The sequence below is a fragment of the Helicoverpa armigera genome, chromosome 26 (genome assembly GCF_030705265.1).
Source record: "Helicoverpa armigera isolate CAAS_96S chromosome 26, ASM3070526v1, whole genome shotgun sequence".
Lineage (NCBI taxonomy): Eukaryota > Metazoa > Arthropoda > Insecta > Lepidoptera > Noctuidae > Helicoverpa > Helicoverpa armigera.
The window spans coordinates 3,105,677-3,130,165 of NC_087145.1; the positions used below are offsets into that span (position 1 = coordinate 3,105,677).

Below are 24,489 nucleotides of genomic sequence, written 5' to 3' on the forward strand. Positions count from 1 at the left end.
ATATAGTACTACATATTATATTTACTGCATTTCTGATATATATCAGTTCTATGTCTCTAAGAGTATGTTAAAAGGAAATACAAAGCTTAGGTACTACTTTGTGGGCTGCGGGTTGTTCGAAAGAGTTACTGCGGCCCTGGTACATAAAAGGCCTACGACGGAACGCGACGGTTTTTAGTCAGTCAGAGTCTGACACTTCCTCACCGCTGATAAACCACACCGGGAGTCATTTGATGATTTTTGACGTCGTTAAAAAAAAGCCCTTTATGTACCACGACCGCGGTACCTCTTTCGAACAATCTCACAGCCCACAAACCAGTACCTACACTTTGACTACTATTGACTTTTAACATATACTTTATACCTGATATGTTCACAAATGCAGTAAATACGTGTTTCTATATAAAAGCAATATAAACGACACACAAGTCCCCTATCACACAAAGTTTCAATACCGCAAACAGTTCCAACTAGCGAGTATTTATCGGAACAGATATTACTTCAGTGAAGTCCAACTAATCAAGCTTGGAACTGTGTGACGAGAACATAAAGAACTGGTTCCGAGTCGCTATCTAGATACCTGTATCTATGTGTTCAAGGTTTTTAATACGTGACATGGGAACACATTATTGTATTTCTATCATATCTATCTCCATCTATTCTATGTAGATATATAAAATTGTGCCACTTTTCGTTGTAATTTTATAACTCAAAAACGGTCTCACCTACCCGAACCAAATGTTTAGGTTTTGTTCGGACTATTTAGTAGATGGTTTATGAGAAGTTTGCACAAAATCGCGGTTCGTATTTTTTTATTTTTCACTTTTGTATAATATAGTGAAACATGTACCGGGCCGCTAGTTGTATTATCAACCTTTATTATAAGTATTTTTAGATGGAACAGTATCAAAGGCAAAAAAATAATACATAATAGTAATACATTTTTGTCTTCCCAATAAAAGGTCTCATAGCTAAGTAGCATCCACATGTCATGAATACTTCCTCCGTAATTCGGAAGTCATGTTAAATAAGCTGTCATTTAATCATCTTTGGCAGTCGTTACGGGTAGTCAAAAGCCAGAAGAAAGAAAGTTTGACAACCAATCTTACCAAAGGGTATCGAGTTACCCGAGTAGAGGTGACTACGGGTAACTGTGATGAGGAGGTCAGATAGACAGTCAGTACAACAGTTACTCTGCTGCATTTGGTTAGACTGAAAACCGACCTAGCTACATATATATGTATAACTATAAAACTATAGAAACGGCTTTAGGCAGATGATATTCATCGCATCAAAATTATATACAACCAGTTTTCAAAAGATTCTGAATACTAAAACTAGCAATATCAAAGATATTTAAAACACAAAAGCTATCTTCGGACATAAATCCGAAAATATCCGAAGAACTTTATAGTTTCTTAGCTGGTTCAGTTTTCATTGAATAAAACTTGAATACTTTTAGCCTTAACTTAATTTATACTTTCTTCTTTAAGTTGTTCGAGAAGTTGGCCTATGAATATTATGGCTTCGATCTACAGACTTTAAGTAAAATATTATTTTTGATTAAGTAGTTTTGTTTTAGCCTAAGTGTGCTAGATAAACGGTAGTTAGTAAGTCTAACTTCTTAATTGATTTTAAGAGAACTTGTTTCCTAGATTGTGCAAACATTTATGTGACCTATTATTTGGAAGGCAAACACATTAAATTAAAGGTACACAACCTCCGAACTTTTTGATGAAAACCAGCTAGTTTTGGAACACACTAGCATCTGCCAACACTCGACCAGTTAAAAAATCTTCAGTCGCCCGAATAAAAAATAGCCTATATCATTCCTCGATTAATGCGACTATGCAAAACTGAAAAAAACCTTACATAACATAAAAACTCTAACAGCAACGTTCTTCCCCAGGATGTGGTCCCTCTGGCGCGCGTGGAGCGTGTTAGCCTGCGCGTACGCAGTAGCGGCGCAGCGCCTAGATCAGGACGCCATCTTGTCGCCGCGGCCGGCTCGGGTGAGAGACCGCGACCTCGCGAAGGCTGATGAGCCGACCTGCGACCAGCTGAAGGCTATGTGGAGGTAAGGGAATAGAAATAGTAAAAAAGCCGACCATTTTCAACTATCACTGTTCATGAGATACAGCCTGGTGATTAGTGGTGATAAATGGACAAACAGACAGAAGGCAAAGTCTTAGAAACAGGATCCCGTTTTCCCCTTTTCGTGCGGAACCCTAATATGAGTAGAGGAGACTAGAAATATTGTAAATATACCTCTTCCGGCATCGTCCTTATAGGTAACTACTAAGGATAAATCCTCCGAAAATTATCATGGTATCCATGAAAATATAGAACCGATCTGTTTTATGTAGGTATCAGAGAAGAAGATTAATCTCGAAAGTTATATATATACTTTTTTGATTTGACCTTTTACAAAACTTTAAGTTGTCGTCGATCACCTACTAGTATTACGTACCGCAATTTGTGGTCCAGGAATAGACTTATAGGTAATCTAATTCTGGACTAACCTAACTCAATCATGAAACAATAGATTGCTAGGCAATAGACAGCTGTTTAATTGCTAGCTCTCCAGACAAATGACAGTAAATGACTTGCAAAATAAACGTTCCAGATCGACAACATATAATATTATACTGAATATTACTTGTGAAATACTCTCAAGATATTTATAAAAGTCAAAGAAAAGGTAGTCACGTATCATCGTCGAAATCCCAATAAATATTTAGTCCTCCATTAATAAATAATACAAAGGCTCACAAAAGCCTTTACTGGATATAAATAAATCGATAAATCCCGGGGTCTCAACACAAATATTTGCGACAAACATTATTTTCATATCCTTTGGCGAACACACGAACGAAAACCACTAAATATTTCGTGCCGCCTACCTACTTGTGAATTTTTCGCAGGTTACGTCGAAGTTCCCAAGTCCCTTTTCCTCCGACAATAGGCCACCGGTATGCCGCATAAGGGTCTCAACACATTTATCGAGGCGAAATCTTCTTAAGCCGAGTGCGTAACACCACACTATGTCTTTTAGCTGATCAACTATGCAAACGGTTCGTTTTGCCATCGGCCGAAGCGTTGTAACACCCTTACTTAGACTTTTTATCGTCCTACTGCTGGGCACAGGCCTCCTCTCACACGAAGAAGGATTGAGCGTTAATCACCACGCTTGCTCAATGCGGGTTGGTGATTTCAGACTTTATAGTCCAGGTTTCATCGAGATGTTTTCCTTCACCTTTTTATCAGCCATTGGTGTCTAACTAAGAAAGTAGACCTGTACTACGTAGAGATAAACACTTTTTGATTATTGTTAGCCGATGTCGCGTCGGTAAATGTGGGTAGACCCTAAAATATCATCGTGGCCCCCATTTACATAATTGCCATTTCTCCCCCGGAACGGAATTCAAATGGCCGATATCGGGCCTCTCTCCAGTAACATTCGAAGATAAATGGATACTTTGATAGTAATTGTTTCGAGACCTGGGGAAGTTGATTCAATTTCGCAAGTTATTGGATAAATATTAAATGTTTCTTTGGAAAATATTATTTTGCGTGGGTCGGTGTGAGGCTGTTTGGAAGGGTTTTTTACTGAACAAATATAAACATTTTTAGCTCGGATGCGATATAACGAAAAATTATATAGGTACTTAACTTTTCTCCTGAAATGGTGATCCTTCAATAAAATTAATGTCTTCAATGCCGCGAATCAGCTAACAGCGTACTCTAATAACATTATTGTAACTATTCATTATTTAACAAACATTTTTAACCGAGTTTGTTATCTTTTAGGTTTCGGTTAGAATAAAAATAATATCTAAGCCTATTGTTCTTTAATAACCAAGAATTTACCGCAAAAATGTTCTGTTTTCCATAGTCAGTTTTTGGAAGAGTGCCCAAAAATGCCACTAACTCATTGCCAATATTCTGTTCGTTATGGTTTGGGAGTGTATGAAACTGCACTTTATTTGCAAACGGTGTTTAAATCTGTTTTGTATTGGATGATAATTTAACTATACATTTATTAGAAAGAAATTATAGGTATTCCCACCTAGTGTGACCGGTATCGACAGTTTACTAGGGCGTTAGTTTCACCATTTCTTCTTTCCAGCAAAAAACATAGGAAGTTTTTAAGGGCAGCCGTTTTTGGGGGCTGTCTTTTGTAAACGTGACCTTCAAATAGTGCTGATTTTCAGCCTATCTAAATATATAAAACTCAAAGGTGACTGACTGACTGACTGACGACATAGTGATCTATCAACGCACAGCTGAAACCACTGGACGGATCGGGCTGAAATTTGGCATGCAGGTAGATGTTATGACGTAGGCATCCGCTAAGAAAGGATTTTGATCAATTCTACCCCCAAGGGGATAAAATAGGGGATGAAAGTTTGTATGAAACTTGCCCACGCAGACGAAGTTGCGGGCAACAGCTAGTTGTAGATAAATCATTTTTACCTTAATATTCTTTACCTAGTAGAAAAACAGCTGTGTCTCTCGTTGATTCGTGTATTTGATATATACCAGAAAACTAACTATGCAATAAGAAATTGCTCTCAACTCCGAACAATCCAAAAACGCAAAATAAAGAAAATTCTTTCCGCGTTTATCTCCCAAATTAATATTACAAGCATCACCCTTATTTGTGGGTAGTCACAAAACTGCCAGATGTCTGTCAGGGCCGTCTGTCAGCTCCATGTTAACCCTCCCACGCTTGACGTGATATGCATTGCAGATAGTACCTGTTTAACCCTCGTCTGCTCGTTTAATTAATGAAAAGATGTGCTAGTAGAGGGTTAATGAAATAGTTTGTTATCTCATGAATTATGTTTTTGTGAGAAAGGATATTAAGGTGCGATTTATGCTGGGCTTAGCTATTAAAATACCAAGCATTTTAAGATGCCTATGTAGGTGGTTGAATTTTTGGCAAATAGTTACTGTTCTGTTTCTAAATACTATATGGTGTTAGAAACACACGAAGAACACACTGTAGTCTACTACGTTAAGCCGATTACTTTACTAACAGTTTATTTTGAAGGTTTTTTTGTGTTTTTTAGTCAGTCTTATACAGGCCGTTGCAATGTGTGCACTACCATTCAACAACAAATTTATTTATGAGCCCGATCAAACTATCGGCCAACTAAAAGTTTGCAGTTTTGCGTGGGCTCTTAATATAACAAGTATTTTAATTAACAATACCTACTTTAAAAAACTTAAATAAATTGCCAACAGAAGTCTTTCAATTATTACAAAATTGTTTTAACTTTGCAAAGATATTTATTTATAGAAAACTACGCGATCCTTTTCACTATAAACTTGTGAGCAACAGTTTACTTTAACACAAATAATATGTACGTCAAACCGACAGCTACAATCAATAGTATATGTTAAATGTCTTTGATTAATAGCCATTGTTCTATTAATAATATAAACTTTAGTCCTAAAGGACAATGGGCACAAATATATGGGACCTGGTATACCCCACCAATAGGAATGTCATATATATCATTGGATAGGTCTTTTTATGTAGAACAATATTTACTATGACAGCTTTGCTGAAATGTTTGTCCGTTCTGAGATATAGATCAAAAACTGTGCAAAAGTTAGAACTAAGTAATCTATTGATAACTCAAGTCTTTAAAGGATAATCTAAGTACTACTAAGTGTAAGTCTTGTAAGTGCTACCTGCTGTGCCCGTTAGGGTCCATAATTGTTACTATTATGTATCATTTCAACCTTTTATTTTATCAACTGGATTTTGGGTTAAAAAGAAGGTTGGTGGTTAAAAAGACCTGTCCAACGATATATATGACTTTGCTATTGGTGCGGTTTCTCATTACGCCCAATATCCAGTTGGTACAGTAAAAAGTTGAAATGTTAAATAACAATAACAGTTATGGACCCTAACGGGCACAACAGGTAGTACTTACAAGACATACACTTAGTAGTACTTAGATTTTCCTTTAAAAACTTGAGTTATGAATAGATTACTTAGTTCTAACTTTTGCACAGTTTTTGATCTATATCTCAGAACGGACAAACATTTCAGCAAAGCTGTCATAGTAAATGTTGTTCTACATAAAAAGGCCTATCCAATGATATATATGACATTGCTATTGGTGGGGTATACCAATCTGCCCATTGTCCTTTGACCGAGTCAGAGGTATAATTACGAAAGTCATTGTACTTAAGGCTAAAGGGATCTATATTTAGATGTTTACATCAAACAATTTGTAATCTTAATGTTAAATCACACTTTATGGATACTACCAAAGATTTAGAATCTTTAAAGACTATCTACTTTAAGGTATGTAGGGTAAGTGCTAGCTAGCATGTGGTGGTTGTTTAAATCATTTACTGTAATTGTAAGTCAATATTGCATTGTCCTCTAGTGTAATATACAAATTACATTGTATACATTGTTTGATATATATTGTTATATATATCAAACAATGTTTAAAGGTTCTTCTAACCTACAGACAGACATGCGTATCTGGGGAGTTTGTTGCGCCACTTCTTGTTCCCAGCTAAAACACATAGGAAGTGGTGAAGGGTGGGCGTTTCTGGGGCTGTCTTATGTAAATTCCTGACGTTCAAAATGTGCTGTCTTGCAGCCAAGATTGAATTTAAGTTTTATGAAAAGAAGCCACGTTGATAAATAGAAAAAAAAATGTAATAATCGGCTAGTTTTTTTTAGGACAATATGTTATCTCTGTTTGATTTTTCTTGTAAAAGGAAAGACAGCAATAAACTTATAATGTGGGAGGCTAAAGCCTAAAGTTAGCTCTAATTAACTTTACTAAAGTAAGTAGGTACTTATTCCAAGTGGACGAAATCACGAGCAAAACTAGATAGAAATTGAAAAAGCTTCGCGTAAAACCAGGTCATCAGGAAAATATGAGATAATTTATTTTCCATTAAACATTTAGAACAAAGATTTGGGTTAGAAAATAAAGAAAAACAAGACATGATAAACTCGTTAGTAGGTAGTTGTTTTTGGACTTACAAGTTTGATAGTTATGAACTATTTATAAGGTAAATTCACTTATAGGGCAGAATATTTTTGTAAAATGGAACCTAAGATACAAAATTTTTTGCCGCATGAAAATTGGCAGTTGTATGTAGTTCAGATGACAATACAATAATATGCCTACCTACTGTCCAACTGATCTGATGATGGAGCTGGAAGATGATATAAACTGGAACTTCATGATTGATCAGCGTATCATAGCTGTGTATAGAATTTGTAGCTAAATCTTGTAATGAATACGTGCATTTATAAAAGCGTGTTTTTTCATATGAATTTAGTCCGAAAGTCGTCTATTGTGTAGTGATAAAAAAGGAAGACACCCACGGAACGGACAATTTATGTTCTTTGGTCACACCTATGATTAAATCAAACAACAAAATATTTGACACAATATTTAAGTAAGTAGATATTAAATTCGTCGCCCACAAACCGCTTTATAATCTATGGTCAACAATTTAGGCTGAACGCACCAAAAAATGTCCAGTGGTCGGAAATAATAGGATTTTATGCTCCAATCTACCATACATGGTTGAGCTTAAAAGCTGCAAAGCTAATCGGCTATTAATCTGTTTACAAAATACCCTAACGTGTTAAAATTTAGACCTTAATCAATTAAAAGCAATTAGGATAACGCTAATTCAAACATTTTATGAATATATCGTTGTATAAATAACCAAATAAATCCAATTCAAAATGGTCTCTACATAAATTAGCAATCAATGTGTTTGTTATTTGAAACGTTTTGTATTAAACAAATGGATTTCGGCTTTTTTTTTACTTCTTTGCCTGGCTCATGGTACCAAAACTTTGCTTGAATAGCAATAAATATACTCATGGTACCTACTCGAGTTCGTTAAAACTAATTTGAAGTTATTAATATGGTCATCTATGTATGTGTACATTTATAATAAGATTTCGAGTTTTGCCTCCCTATAGCTATTTCTAGCAGTATCGGTAGCAACTTGAGCAAAATGCGTGTCGCGTTCCATTTGGCGTGTAGGTGTTACAAAGTAATGATGCTTAAGAGAATTTTATCAATAGATATTAACCAGTCCCTTTGTCCTCAGATTTTCGAAGAGACAGGCGCGTGCGCCGGAGATCATGAACGAAGTGAGCACATACCGCGACCCTCTGATGTACAACGAGTGGCCAGTGTACACTGCCATACCCCGAGCTGCGCCCAGGTAAATATTACTTAAAAAACGTTTACCTAGTTAAGTTTTCGAATTGCGACCAAGACGTTCGAGGTAAATATCAATGGCGACTGTGCCCTTTAAGCTGTCAGTCCTGCGCCTGATCTCCCTCCGGTAGTGTCGGATTGCCGTCCCATCGGGCTATGACAGTGTATCTAAGTCTGCGCAACTGCTTGTGCATTTTTTATGACTCAAGTTGTAATAATGCTAAAGCTACTATTGCTACTAAAATTATAGACCTTAATCCTGAAAGCTTCAATAAATGAACTACATATTATCTACCTGCAGTATTCTCTTGCGCTACAAATTATTATATGTGCACACAAAACACATTGCTATATAGGTAGGTACATATGTACCTTTGTCGGCAGTAAATATTGACTATAGAAAATGGAAAATATCTTCGGTGAGTTTGTTTGTTATTGTGAAGTTAAAACCACAATGCGTGATTTCACCTTTTCTGCGAAAAAGGGAGCAACTGTACGACAACAATTGATATGAATTAGATAGAAGTTTGATAAGAGCTCGTAATAGACTAATTAATCCTTTTTCTGAAGAAATAATTTCTTTATTAGTTGTCCATGTGAAAGTCGAGTAATGATATAAAAAGTAGATATTAAAGAAGTACAATCAAAACATAATAAGGTTACTATAGTATACTATAGCTTACTATTATGTTTTGATTGTACTTCTCCAAAAATCTTACTTGTCAAAGTCTCGCCTTCTCGTGTCAAGTATGACCTGCTAATAAATAAATGATATAGAATGTAAGTAAAGGATCTGAAACGTCTGGATTAAATAATATTAATATACTTAACCGCGATAAAATCCGTAAAAGTAGTTTTATTTAAATGTCTAATATTCGCGTAAGTGACAGAGATCAATAAATAACAATGTTTTATTATGCGCAGGTTCAGATACCAGTACCCCGCGATTCCTCGTGAGGCTTACGGCAGGGTTGTGACGAAGGCGCCTCCCAATGTCGTCCGCACTCCTGACTATGATGAGGTAAGTTCCACCACTACAGTTAAGGTTAGTCTGTAGTCTGTAGTTTTTGCTACCTGAATTCCTTGTAACATCAAAAAAATATTAAGAAAATTACCTACCTATAATTTAAAAAACTGGTGGCTAAGTGACAGCTGCATGGATCGATCCATCATAAGGTTAGGTAAGAGACGTTTGGTGTGTCGGTCCTTAGATGGGTAACCATCTCATCTTGACCAGTTCCTCCGTGATTTTCAGAAGGCATCGAGGTCATTTGAACATGTTTGGCACGCTACTTTCTAATAAAGCCGCTGAAAGTGAACCCAATCCTAACTTTGCTTAAAAATATAGGTATATCTAAGCGTGACAGCTTTCTGATTAAAAATTACGTCAAAAAAAATCCTACAAGTTACCAGATCGTTTACATTGGTACCTATAACAAATACAAAATCAATAGCGATATTAGCCGGATCAAGAATTCAAGGCGCTCCGAAATACAAGGAATTTCCGAGGCAGTCCAAACATTGTATTCAAGTTCAGCTTAAGTATTTCAAAAATTTCCCAAAAGTTTGATAATTTGCATAATAAGTTGATACTTTTGTAGCTTCAGGCTAAACTTCAAATCGTTTCAAAGTTTTTCATTGTTGAATGTTTGCAAAACACGTGACGCCGACTCCAATCTACTTTCTGTTACTCAGATTTAATCCTCACGTGATTCTTTCGAGGTATATAATAGTATACTGTTACAGCCTTTTTATCGTCCCACTGCTGGGCACAGGCCTCCTCTCACATGGAGAAGGATTGAGCATTAATCACCACGCTTGCTCAATGCGGGTTGGTGATTTCAGACTTTATAGTCCAGGTTTCCTCAAGATGTTTTCCTTCACCTTTTTATCAGCCATTGGTGTCTAAGTATACTTAGAAAGTACATACAAACTTAGAAAAGTTGCATTGGTACTTGCCTGGACCCTGGAATCGAACCCACACCCTCATACTCGAAAGGTTGGTTCTTTACCCACTAGGCCACCACGACTTCCTACACCTAAACTTTATTTCAAAACCAATGTTAAGTTTGTTTGTTCTGATCAAATTATTTATGCAACTGAGATGACGGCATACAGAAGAGTTTGGAAGAAGAAAACATTCTATACGGACCCCAAAATAAAAATGGGGTACCTAAGGGCAAAACGATAATGAAGTCTTGCAACCGATTTTTGAAACATGTTTCGTAATAAAATACTTCGTATCTGTAAGTGCAGTAATTACCCAAGCTCTATTAGATACAGCCCCGTTGGTCTCCAGTGACTTGAACTGCATTTAAACTAAGTTTTCTTTGTCCCACGCTTGTATTTATAAGGAAGGCCAATAAACTTAATAAAGGTCGACTTTTTACAAAAAAAAACTGATGAATAGTCTCATAAGCTAGATTAGGCAAATTCCTTCGTCTAATCTAACTTAAACTATACATACTCCTAGATTGCTTTTCGCAGCATACTAAGGAATTAGATAAGGTCTCGTCGGATCATGAAGGGTCGATTAAGAGCTTATCGCCCTTCCGAAAGGATCATCAGACTCCCACACATCTTTATGAAATATGGATGACTTCCTTATACATATTACTAGATTATGTAGAAACATTCCCAATATCTATATGGGTTAACGAGCCTACATTAATATTTTTGACGTGTCATATAAAACGTTCCTTAAATGACGTCGGTTTTGCCCGAAAAACGGTTTTTAAAAAGGACGTGGGTGAAACCGCGAGCCGCTCCAATACTATAAAAAGATTTATAAGAACTCGTGACTCCTCAAAATCTATAAATATCTTTAACCTTCCAAATACAAAACGTCCAACTTTTGTTCGTGACTTCCAAAAACGAAACGATGTTAATTACTACCAAAAATAATACTTTCTTTTGTGGCATAAGACATCTTGTTATACTGCTAATACAGCTAAAAACAATAGTCATTTAAAAAAGCAATACAAACGTCCATTTTCTCTTGACATGTTAAAGTGGCGCCACTGTCTTCGTCCAACGTCATTCGACCTGTCAAATGCCATACATTTTTAATTTAGTTCCTTTTTTCGCCACCTGTCAAATTGAGCTGGTTTTTCATACAATGCGGGCGACAAATTCATTCAAAAGCGTACAATGGCGGGCTTAAAACAAAAGAATGTAGCTATCAAAGAGCCTCAGTCATGCGTTGAATAACGTTTTCTTTCTTTTCTTTCATACAATTCGCCAATTACGTGGGTTTTTTTGTCGTGTCAATGTGAAGTAAAGTATTTGTATTTTCAATAGGTTTTATTTTTAGATTATTTTATCTCCGGCAAGATTTTTATTAAATGCTGCTAGAATATGTAATATGCTTCACAATATTAGTTGCCTTCCTACTTACCCACCCACTATTTACAACAAACTAATTGGATGTGGGTTTGTAAATTCGAAATCATGCTTTTATATTTCATATCTATGAATTTTTCCAGGAAAATAATAATTATAAAGAGTTTTAATGGCACCTATTCGTGATTTTTTCTAAGATTCAAAACACCTATTTTACTATGTAAAAGAAAGCTAACATACCTATAAATCAACATACATATTGGCACGACACATTTTTGGTAACTTCCTACTAGAAAATATGGCCCATAAAATATTTCCCATCAATCGCCTACTCTTGGTGATTTATAGTTGTATTTACGTCGACATAAAAATAAGTAGGTAATCTTGTAGAACCGGGCACGTGTCTCGCATCAAATCTGATAAACTACGAATAAATCTTAGAAAAAATATTTTGTACCAAAGCTCCACATGTTGCAACCTTGAGTCTCGTCGCGTGACGTAACACTCAGACGGCGTTGTAGATTGTAATACTTACTTTCGACACATTCATCAACTGGCCCTGTGGCGCAACGGATAACGCGTCTGACTACGGATCAGAAGATTCCAGGTTCGAATCCTGGCAGGGTCGCGTCAACTTTTTCCTTTTTTTGATATTTTTATAAGATAAAAAAACACTTGATTGGTAGCTAATTAAGGGTGAAAGTGCCCCCATTAATCTCATTCCTCTTTGATGTAATGAGAACGGTAATTGAGTTCTTAAAATGGCACCCATCTGAGTCAATTTGGCCTAATTAATTGAATTTTCTTGGAGTCTGGTCGAAATTGTTATAATTAACATTTTGATATTATATTCTGTAAAAAAAGCTTTGAGACACTGATCTATTTTTCAAAAATTTGTTAGTGAAACTAAAAATATTTTTACAAAAGTTCAAAAGAGATTCTTACGATTTCACCTACAAATAAAAAATAGGTACACAAAAAATATGAATTTAAAATAGAATGTTGTGTGACCTCTTTATTACTCACGAAAAATATAAAGCAATACCTACATAATAATACATAATCTTATATTAAAAATAAATTTACAAAAAGTTAGGCAGACATCTAATCAGAGCATTTTGCCTTTGCCACAAAAAGTACAGCCATTGTCCACAGTACATAACCCTATTTCCACGAAATAACTTTAGTGCCTCATTGGGACTCCCTGTGACCTTTTACGAAATGGCTAGTCATTATGAACAGTGGCTACCCACGCTAAATACAGGCATTCATCTTAGACACTGGTTTATTTTGTGTTCTGTATTGTGGGTTTTCGCGGGAATTTTAATTTATTGAGAACAGCGCCATCTATTGGCGACTAGAGTGACTTTATGTATTATCAAGTTTATGATGAGTTTTTGGGACACATTTGGCACCGCGCGCTTCAACATTCTTGGACATTGATATTGCTTAAATAAAGATGGAAAAAAAGCCTAATTTACTTAATTTCAACTAGTCTAGTTAACACAATAAGGCTTAAATTCAAATATTGACACTAACAACCCTTCAATATTTTTCAGGTATTACCTATATAAGCTATGTTTTTCACTTTAATTTATATATTAATTAAAACGTTTTTGTCACAGATGTTCGGCATGCTGAACGTGCCGCACACATCTGGCAAGATCCTGCGGTACCCTGGACCTTCACGCCCTCGAGGTGGACCCACCTTCATGGTTCCTCCGCAGCGAGACAGGTGAGGAACGATTCCCCCTCATTGAGACTGGATTCCTGAGGAATCACTGCTCGTGTTCTTACCGTGCCGGTTTGATTCCCACACGAAACAAGCAAAATTATTCTGCGTCAGTGTTGTGGAAAAAAAACCATGGAGGCAAGTAGAAAGATGACTGCTGACTTACCTACTTAGTTATCGTACTATTCCCTATTCAGTTTTGAGGTACCTAAACGTATTTTTAGAAGCACCCAAAAAATTAGTTTTTACTAAATCTACACTTACTCCAAAAATACAACTTTAATTAAAGGCGAAAGATAAGAAAATTAGCACGTAGCTAAGTGCTTAATTAATACCTAAAATTAATTTACCTTTCAACTAAATTATATCAGACGGGATCGGAAATATTTTATTTTCAGTAATTTTCCACCGAGAGTTGTCAAAGTTAGCTTCATAAAAATCGGCTCCCTGCTTGCTAATTTCAAAGTCGATAATAATCAAAATTATTTGATTGGCGAGTTCGCCAAAAAACAAGTAGGGGAGATGTTCCTAAAACGGGTACCCTTCCTAAAACGGGTAGGCCTTGCCATTCGTATATTATAGGTCTTAGTGTGAACCTGTGAGTGTAGAGCGGCGCACTACCCCCCTGCCGATCACGGTCAGTCGGCTCGCGCACCTGGGGCGAGCGTGTTCGAGGTAAGACGTAAAAAAAGTTTTTTGCCGAATTTATAAAAAAAAATCGGATTATGCTAGTGCTGACTACTCAAATATGGTGTGAGATATGGTTTTCGTAGTTTTGTATTATCATTTTGCATGTTATATGCTTATTAATTGTGAGTAATTAGTGGTCTCCTTGTTTACTATTTTATGGTTAAGGTAGTTGAAATTTAAAACGTGCTTTTGGGCAAAACGGGTAGGGGCATAACGGGTGACTACCCGATTTGCCCTTAAATAATTGATGTTATGTATTTAGCTGACAATTAAGTGCCCTTATTTATCTGACTCAAATGTAAAAATACCTAATTTGTTTTTTTTTTTTAATTGGGTGAATAAATATGAAAGAAAACCTTCAAATGCTTCGTGGGATGTGGAAGTTATGAAACTGGACCGCAACCTCTTGACGAAGCTAAAAGTCCACCTCTTACTCCAACACCGGTAGGCCAGTATATTGAAGAACTTTTAACATCATGCAAGACTATAACGGCAGAAACACCAATTCTTAAGGATTTTATAACACCATGCAAGACTCCATCACAAACTACAATCCTTGTTCAACCTGAGGATCATCATGTAACACCAATAAAATAAGGGGCACTTCCTCAATTGATCCCACAGAAAGCTAATCGAAGACAGAGGAAGCCACAGAGAGCTGAAGAAGAACAGGAACAGCGTGAAAAAGAAATTTAAATATTTTTTTCTTTGATTTTTAACAAAATTATCTGTTGGTAGTATTATAATTTCAAATGTAACATTTAATGACGTAAAAAAGTGATCTAGACTGATCAAAATAAGACAACTGTTTAACATAATTAAGGAGACTAATTAACAATAAAGATTTCCTGGATAATAGGAGGCTAAGATATATTTTAAAATGTTTTTTAATTCATTTATCACATATATTCATTCATTACCTGCTTTGCCCAAAGGCGCTACCCGTTTTAGGACCCCCACTAGGTCAAAGCGGGTATTTCGAAGGGGTTTATTTTTTTTGTTTTTTTTTCAGAATATTGAAGAAGATTACTAAGACTGTCTTATGTTTTCCAAAGTTTATTATATAAACAATCCTATGAGTACAAATACAAGTCGCATGTAATGGTCCTTGATTATTTTATTTAACATCTTTCGTTAGCTTACCCGTTTTGGGAACATCTCCCCTAAAATAATCCCTTTATTAATAAATTATCATAATGTTTCATGTGGGTATTTACACCCTTTTTTCTGGTGGAAAATCATCAGGTGATCCGTAATGCTGTGGGTGCACCGTGAGGGAATGTCAGACCCTTACTAAAGCCCATCATGTTCCTTCTTAAGCCCTTTGTGTATAGAGCTGTGGTAACTCCAGTTGTACCTACAGGGCTGCGGGATTGTTCCAAGGAGTTACTGCGGCTCTACGGCCAACAAAAAGTACAACTTTAGGTGTACCTACAGGGGAGACTCTTTGGAACAATCCCGCAGCCCTGTAGGTACAACTTACAGGGGAGATGAAAAAGTCCCTAATAACCTAACATCCTTAGGCTTATCCTTAGGCACTATAATATGTCCTGCGCCGCAGGCTGATCTCCATAAGAGAACAGCCGCCGCACAGTAGATCGACGCCATACAAGCGTTGGGACATAGGATATTTAAATATCCAAATGTCAATTTTTGAAAAACGAGTTATGCCATCGTATTTGTCTTCTTATTAGCTGTTAAAAATGTTACTAGCATTTTCTGATTGGACTCTTACATCGAGAGCTATAGCGCAAAATGTGATTTAAATGTATGGGAAGTGACTTAAAAACTGATGTATCTCGAGATTCCCTTCGCCTTTCGACTTGATTTTTTTATATGGTAATAAGACATATATTTGGCACATTTTCTTCAAACAAACATGGTGCGATAAATGTGCCCGTTTTAAGATACAAGTATAGACCGATTTTTGCAATATCATCTACATATTTATTTATAAGTTTCACATATTTTATCTCTGAATCTCACTTCAGTGGTGACTCACTGATATGGTCAGGCCATAACTCATTGGTGCACCGATAATATAATCTTAACAGAAGTTTCTGTTATTGTTACAGCACTGTTGTCAGGGTAGCACTTTTCTTCTCTTCTTGAAGTTTATAATAACTAGGGTATTTACAAATTCCTTCCTTTTCACTGAAATCTCTTAGTGTTATGTATCGAAACTTTGATAGTCTTAAAGTGACATATAATGCCAAAGCTTTTTGGGATGATATTTCTTTCATTTCTCCAAATTGAATAAACTGCTTTACTTTAGAGACTTGCTCTGGATTTTCTAAAAGGTACTGCAGGATTTCAGCCACATCTTTTTTTCCAGATGATTTGAGGCTCGTTTGAGCAGAGAAGACGATTTCTTCCGTGCTATAGGAGCTGCAACTCGATTTTGTGCGTCTTCTTTTTTGTTTGTTCGATAATTCTTCAAAAGGTTTGCGGCTTTCTATCGAAGTAGATGTAGATGCGTCGGAAACCCGACATTCCAGATTCATCACAACATTTGTGAAAGAATCGGATGTTGTCGCTGTTGGTTCTTCAGATGCCTCGTCTATTTCTTTTTCGGGTATAATAACATTCTCTTTCCAATTTTCTGGCCATTTGATATCTGCTTGCAACCAGGAGGAATACTTCCGCATAAATGCTTCTTGATTTCTTGAAGATTTCATCCATTTAGCATAGATCCGATAACAAAATCTACGACACCATTCTTTAAGTTCTTTTTCAACTGCGTCTCTTAACTGAAAATCACTATTGGTTTTCAGAGACGTAAATAATTGATTATAGTCCCGAATATCACCACCTTCACGTAGAGAAATGTAAAGGTCGAGGTAAGTACCGAAACCGTGAAAATACATAATGACAACACTCGGATGAGGATGAAATTACAACTAATGCTCTTCAAGTAATGCACCTACATATTTATATGGTTTCCAAAATTGGCACTAATGAGGGTAGGTATGTTAAAAATCGATTCGAGTTCTTATTGTAAACAATAAAAAGGTCTTTTATAAGTAATTAGCTAATTTTTCAAAAAAATAGCTAATCACCTCATTAAAATTTAGGTAATAACAAATTACCAAAAATTAACAAATTATCTCATTAGTAGTATATAATTATTTCCAGAGATTATATTATCGGTGCACCAATGAGTTATGGCCTGACCATATCAGTGAGTCACCACTGAAGTGAGATTCAGAGATAAAATATGTGAAACTTATAAATAAATATGTAGATGATATTGCAAAAATCGGTCTATACTTGTATCTTAAAACGGGCACATTTATCGCACCATGTTTGTTTGAAGAAAATGTGCCAAATATATGTCTTATTACCATATAAAAAAATCAAGTCGAAAGGCGAAGGGAATCTCGAGATACATCAGTTTTTAAGTCACTTCCCATACATTTAAATCACATTTTGCGCTATAGCTCTCGATGTAAGAGTCCAATCAGAAAATGCTAGTAACATTTTTAACAGCTAATAAGAAGACAAATACGATGGCATAACTCGTTTTTCAAAAATTGACATTTGGATATTTAAATATCCTATGTCCCAACGCTTGTATGGCGTCGATCTACTGTGCGCCGTGGCCAAAATCGGCCATTGACGCCGTTAATACCTGAATGATAACCCAATAATTATGCCAACAGGTTTGAGGCCCTGAAGAAGCTCATCCGTCAGGAGCACGTTCGTGAACTGCAGAGGAAGTATGAAGCTGAACAGAAACAGGAACTCAAAGACCTCACCTCCGGACGCGGGTAAGTTTATACCTACTGCATTTATTTTTATATTTATTTATTTTTGGTAAACCAACTGCTTTTACCTACATCCGTTTTCCGAAAAGCTATATTTTATGGAATAAGAACAAAGTTTAAAATAAAATACGACTGTAAGTCAATGTAAATACAATAATAACAATTAAAGAATCAATTAAATAATTAGTTGTTTTAAGCAGTAGTTTATTGGTTCAATATAAATGTTAAAAGACCTATCAAATTATACCGATAATTTTAGGTTAGGTAAGTACTGTAGCGCGTGGCGCGCTAGAAACCGGGGATCTTCAGGATATTTAATTGTGGAATCAGGCGTTACTTTGCGGAAATCCGTTATATTCAATATGTACGTCATTAATCACCATCACTTTCATTCGAGAAGTAGGAAAATGGTTATTGACTGTTTGTTCAAACAATGCACAGCAGAAAACCGCTCGCAAAAGTTTTCCAAAATGGAGTTTTCGCAAATTCTCAAGGACGAACATGAAACTTGAGAAAATCCACGTTTCAAATAAACCTTACAATATTTATTACTTACCTAGCTAGCTTAGCTACAAATATTTAGAAACTCGGCATCCTTACAAAACTTACAACGTAACAAAATTTTTACTTCAAGTAAAAACCAAACAATCATTAAAAAACTTTTAGACCGTTCCAATCGGAATGATTACTCAATTCAGTGTTGCCAAACTAATTTCAAAAGTCCCACGCGTGTGCCGGTAAATTCTCCCCGTGTTTAGTGAAGCCACACAGATGCAATAAAATTATAGAAAAAAGGACTTTTAGTTTACCATGCTCAATTACCTACTCATAAATAATTAAGTTAAAAATATGGCACACGTAGGCGATAAGCCCTTTAGTTTCTATTTTAAATTGAAAGCTTCAGTTTTAATTTATTATTGCAAAAGCTTGTTAATTTGTTCAGTAAATACTTGAGTTTATAGATATGTGTATGATATAAGTGTATACCTAATATTATTTATGTATATACAAAATAATGTTGCTGAAAAGTCGATCGCACCTTTTTCCTCGCAACACCAAAAGGGCATGATGCATTTTTGAAACTACCTCTTGAATTTGAAACTAAAAAACGACATTAAAGAACTAGTTCTCAGGCCAGAATAATTTGTGATTTTTAAATTCACACGACAAAACATGACTCACAAAAATTGACGCACGAAATAAAGTCCTTTTAAAACGTTTGGGCGTGTTCCGTTAATCCGACCCCACGCAGACATTATTGCGCGCTTTTTTTGTCAAAATTAAAAGCGTCGCAAAAGGAAACGTAAGGAAATCTAAATGTTACGTCTGTATTCAGAAATCTGTCGTTTTTCTCGTATTCATGTTACGTTGATTATGGAATCTGTTGAGGCAGCGCATTGAGCCGTTGTATCATTATTTCAGAATTGCGTTGGTGTCTTTGTTTTCGTTTTTAATTTATATGTTTATTGGAGTTGAAACGAACGTTTATTGGATGCCATTGAAGAATTGGGTGCTTTTGTGCGATTTATTTAATGGAACCTTATTGGATATCCAGTGACCTACTTTAATGGATGTAGGAAGTGAGAGGGCGTCATATAACACATACTTTATGCGTTTAAATATTAATGCTGGTTATTTGACTGGAAAATATTGTGCAATTTAATTTTCATTAGGTATATTGCCTTCACTGTTTTTTCTTGTTCGTTAATGATGTATTTTCTATATCGTGATGTCTTTCCCTCAGCGATGACTACGTGTACGGCACATATGGAGAGCAGGAACCCCGGGGACTGCAGACTCTTCAAATGGAGTATCCTGCTGATGAGCCCACTTCCAGGCACAGCAAGTAAGTTCTTCTAGTAATTTTTGTTACTCCATAGGACCTTGAAGGACCATAGAGTTTTAGGACATACCACGTACATACTACTTTCTTCATAAGTCACAGGACTGAAAACCCTCCATGTGATCAAGTCACTTATAAATTAAATAAAATTCAACCAGGTGTGACTAGTAGTTATTTTAAGGCTGATTTTGTCTTCAATTTTTTTCTTAATGCCAGGTAGAAAACGCTTATCAGGACTTCAGAGATCTTGACATTTACCCTATTGTACTTTCTAATACAATAAAAAGGAAAAAGATTTTGTTTGTAAGCAGATATTGTGTTGAAGCCAAAGAGGAATGTTCTAATTATAAAAATACTTGAACTTTGACGAGAAATATTTTTATTCCTTTTATGTTTAAAGTTTTCATTAAAGCAGTTTGCTTATGTATATTGTTGTTGTTGTAGGAAGCCGCCAGCTGGGAGCCGCCAGATCTCACAGTTCTCGCGCTACTCCGACGTGATGCTGCCCCCCTCCCGCCGCGCCATCTATCACCCCTACTTCGAGTACGCAGCCCCCGAATTCGTCCCCTACTACTGAACCTCCTCCGGGCTCTCGGACCCACAGGACGAACCCACGTTCTAGAACATTCTACTGCAGGGATTAACTCCCTTATTGTACAAAACCTTTATGGGCTTTAATTCCAAATATCAGTACTAAAATGTCTTATCGAAAGCATATCTTTAACGCTTTCGCTTCGACGATACTCGTCATATAAAATGCGAGCTTTCTCTGCATTACCTTTCAATATTTTTATATTTATAAACCGAGGTTTTTTCGATGTAGATATGCGATCTCTGAATTTTAATATACCCTTTTGAATAAACGCATTGTATTTTTCGATAGGTTTAAGGATTTAGGATTTCTTCTTGGAATGTTCGAGTCCCTAGGTCGAACGAACATTAATAATGTTATACGGTACTTCCGATGTGACAATAAATACATTATATACGATTCGAGCAATTATCTCATTGCCGTCAATTCCAAATAAGTTAATCGTGACAATAAAATGTAAAAAAAAATGTAATCTGACAATAAACTGTATGGATGTTTACAATTTGATGTTTAGTAGAATTTTAAGCGTGACAAGGAAATATCCATTTATAAATTAGGTGTTTAATATTGGAGTATTAAAATCGGTGGCTAGCCAGTTGGAAGTTAATATCTGCTTTTCGCTTCGATTCGATTCGTTTTCTGAGATTTGCGCTACATGAAATGTGTAATAAATAAAATATCAGATTACGTTCTTGATGTGAAGAAACTTTTTATTAACGTTATGAGGTACAGTCTGAGCCCGACGACCTCTAACGAATCGGAGCGAAAAATATTTGTCGTACCTTCGCCCTTCAAACAAATACTCTGTAGATACCTAAAACGATATATTTACTTGTAATCAGTATTATTAAGTTTATTGTTGTCTTAAGTGTGTGTCAAAATTATTATGATATATAATTGTTGTATCATTTTCAGGCAGTCCGCTGCTAGTTTACATTATTTATTTTCAATAATTGGCAGTATTACTCAATTGTAGAAGTAACGATATTTCATGATCTCTAAATGTTCAGTTATCTCCCGGAATAGTTGATAATTGTTGTGATTAGTGGCTAAGTATATCGTTACCATGTATTATAAATCAAAAGCCTTCAGGACGGCTAGGTGGGCTTCGGCTGTGCGGGTACGCGGTACTACGTAAACTTCGAGTGATACGAATAGTTGCGCAACCGAATCCCGACAGAAAATGCTTTAACTACATTTAAATGTTTCATGTTTATTGTAAAACATAGTTAACTGTAAATTAGTGATGCGCCGTTCGCGGCTTACTGAATATTTGTGTACTATTGGATCCTAATATAGGAATGACGCAGCCTCAGCGCGATGGATGAGTGCCATTCCGTCAAGAAGTCACAACAGCAGGCTTTTCGATGTTTTACTCTCATTAAACAATGTCATGGTTATCCCTCGTGAAAAATATCCTAACTTCTGTACTTCGTTGGCCGCCAACGTGATCTCAAACAGCATTGCAGATGCTACTGTATAAAATTAATCGGAATCGCACTGAAAGTGAAGGCTGTAATTCTAAGGATGTTGTTACCTATTTGTGTACTATATATATTATTATTATATCTAATCAACTATCGACATATAAGTATCGACGAGAAGTCGACATAAACTCACAGACTATAAAATTTGGCTTTAAAATTATATTACACGTCATAATATATTGTGGCTTTAAGAAGTCAATGAATTCATTAATCTTCTATTTATTAACATGGACTGTCTTACGACGGTCCTTATCCTACATGTTACGATTTAGCGAGATATCTATACATATTTTTATTTATATATAATTTTCTAACAATATTCTGTAGAATTTTACAAATTATTTTATTGTCTTTTAAAGTCATTTAATAGTTAGGTAGTTAGTCGATAAATACCATGAGTAGTGTTTATTGGATGCGTATTACAATTAAAATAGGTGTATAACTAATGGAAAATATATATGGAAACATTTCAATACCTAATAGTAGTTCTTCACAGTTACATATCCTTATGATCACATCACATACGTAACTCACACATATGAACTTAGCCATATCAATGAATAAAAATTATTGTAGCGAATTATCGAATGCATACAGCCAAATAGATAAACCCTGGATCAAGAATTAAACTCCCATAAAATTGGGAAAATGTTTTACTGTTGCAACATTGCGTGCACGATGCTCACACCACTAGAGTGAAAGTGTCAATGAATTAATAAAATCTTCAATTATCTTGTCAATTTAACAGTTTATTTACTTATAGATATGCATTCGATATTTCAAAAAAAATATGACAATATTTAACATAGTATCACTTATGATATTTCGCAGCGCGGTCTTGTATAGACAATAAAATGTAATTTGACAATAAATTCGCGTTGCATGGACTATAAAATTATATAATTAATATTTATTAAAATAAGGCCGCGTCTGTCCGATAATTAGGTATACAATTTAACCTATCCATTGATAAAATTAATGTTTTAAAAATGTATATTAATTGGTGGTTTTTTTGAGAAATAAAGATAGTTACATACTCCTGAGCATAATTGTCTGATTTATTTTTCATTTATCCCAAATCCTTTAATCTTCCCAATAGAACAAAGTAAGAGTCGCCAGGAAGGACGAAGACGCTCATTCAACTGGAATTTGAATTTATAAGTTAAGAAAACTTTTGGCTAAACTTGAGAACTAACTTTTATTATATATGACGGCGCCACCGTCGATGTGTCAACCGTCGATCTGTCAACGGTGGACTCGGGTCATTCGTTCGCCGACCGTTGCCGAGTGCACACCTCCCACAAATTCGTGATAAATAATTGTAGTGACTAATACCAGGCCTCCGTCACTCCATGTACTTGCGCGCTATAAGTGCCTACCGCCCAGCCGAGCGCTCTCGGTCCGCCGGCGGATCAAGTTTAGTTCGGTTTTCGCAAGCGAAGCGCGCGCACGCCGTTCAATTTTTAACCGACTTCTAATAGTGCTGTTCGTTCGTACGCGTATTACGATGCCGTGTGGTGCCTTATGTGCTGTAGATAGGTGTAAATCGAGCAAAAGAAGGGATAAGCACCTAACATTTTTCCATTTACCTGTCAACGAAGAGAGGTAAGTGATAAATTATTACTAGTTTTTGTCGTTTATTTTTTTTTCCATTCACATACCGTCATTAGAGACCTAATTAAAAGACAGTAGGTGTGCGGACACCGGTATCCACTTAGAATTTGACAGTTTAATAGGTATATACTAAGCGTTAGCTTGCCTTTCAGACACAGATTTACATAATTTTGTTACATAGGAACGTTATACCACAGAATAATTAATAGTACCTACAAGGTATAGAAGATGCACTCTTCGAAAGAAAACATTCGAATATAAACTGCTAAACTAACAACTGCAATAATGTTCATAAAACACTGCAAAGCACGGACGTAACCTTCAAAAAATGTGCCTACAAGTCCTTGACGCGCTTTAAGTCAGTGTAGCGAGAGTTCTTTTTCTTACGCCTGATGAAACACAGTTCTCAATAACATAGATAAAAAGTTATGTTTATTTAATTTTACCGAAGAGGCAGCCCTGCGATTACTGTGGAATCGCGCGGTGCGAAGCAATCACTGCTATACGCTTGAGCATTTAGGCGCATTTTAGCATACAGTGGTTGTTGACGCGAAGGAGTAGGCAATTATCGTAATAGGTATTGGAAATTTTCTACTGAGTGAAGTATCTGTAGTAATCTGTGCTAATACTGTGTTAATTGGAATAAACCAAGTGATTGTGTGAGAACCCCTTTGTTTTATTTAACGATGTCGGATCCTGACGCCGACATCAGAAGTGGGATACAATCCGAATGCCCACATCTGTTAAGGATCGCCCTGCATCGCCCACGTGTTCAAAATGTGAAGATTCTAGTGGCAAAAGTTGATACGCCTGATGCAACACTGCTATCGCATTGAATCAAGCCAGGCAAGCACAAGCAAGAATCCTGGGTGGTGAATCTCGTACTGCAACATGATGTTGGTTGGTTGGTGAATGACCAAACTGATTTCGGGAGAACTCGCCACGTGAAGATAAATTGCCTACCCACTAAAAAGAAAAAAAATGGAAGTCGATAATTTAAAATGGAGTTTGTAGTAGAAGATTTATTAAGAATTTCAGCGAAGGTACAAGTATGGTAACCACGGTTATGGTAATGGTATCGGTTTCCATTGTTACATGTCAAGCTAGTTATTGAAGGTATGCTAGAAAATTAACCGAATTTGTCTTTTTTTTCTGTGTTAATTGGAATAAACCAAGTGATTGTGTGAGAACCCT

General features: G+C 35.9%; 1 protein-coding gene and 1 non-coding gene across 2 annotated transcripts in view; both read left to right on the top strand.

The window, feature by feature from the left end:
- Nucleotides 1-22,719, top strand: part of LOC110373918 (uncharacterized) — a 90,406-nt gene extending 67,687 nt beyond the window's left edge. Inside the window, exons 2-8 of the mRNA XM_021331391.3 lie at nucleotides 1,910-2,077; nucleotides 8,116-8,232; nucleotides 9,153-9,249; nucleotides 13,196-13,305; nucleotides 17,655-17,762; nucleotides 19,504-19,605; nucleotides 20,047-22,719. Of these exons, the coding sequence (XP_021187066.1) occupies nucleotides 1,911-2,077; nucleotides 8,116-8,232; nucleotides 9,153-9,249; nucleotides 13,196-13,305; nucleotides 17,655-17,762; nucleotides 19,504-19,605; nucleotides 20,047-20,179 (834 nt within the window). The 5' untranslated portion in view covers nucleotide 1,910 and the 3' untranslated portion in view covers nucleotides 20,180-22,719. The remainder of the gene's footprint in view (nucleotides 1-1,909; nucleotides 2,078-8,115; nucleotides 8,233-9,152; nucleotides 9,250-13,195; nucleotides 13,306-17,654; nucleotides 17,763-19,503; nucleotides 19,606-20,046) is intronic.
- Nucleotides 12,126-12,198, top strand: Trnar-acg (transfer RNA arginine (anticodon ACG)). The gene has a single exon. It is a non-coding gene; the product is annotated as a tRNA-Arg (tRNA).
- Nucleotides 22,720-24,489: the final 1,770 nt, after the last annotated feature.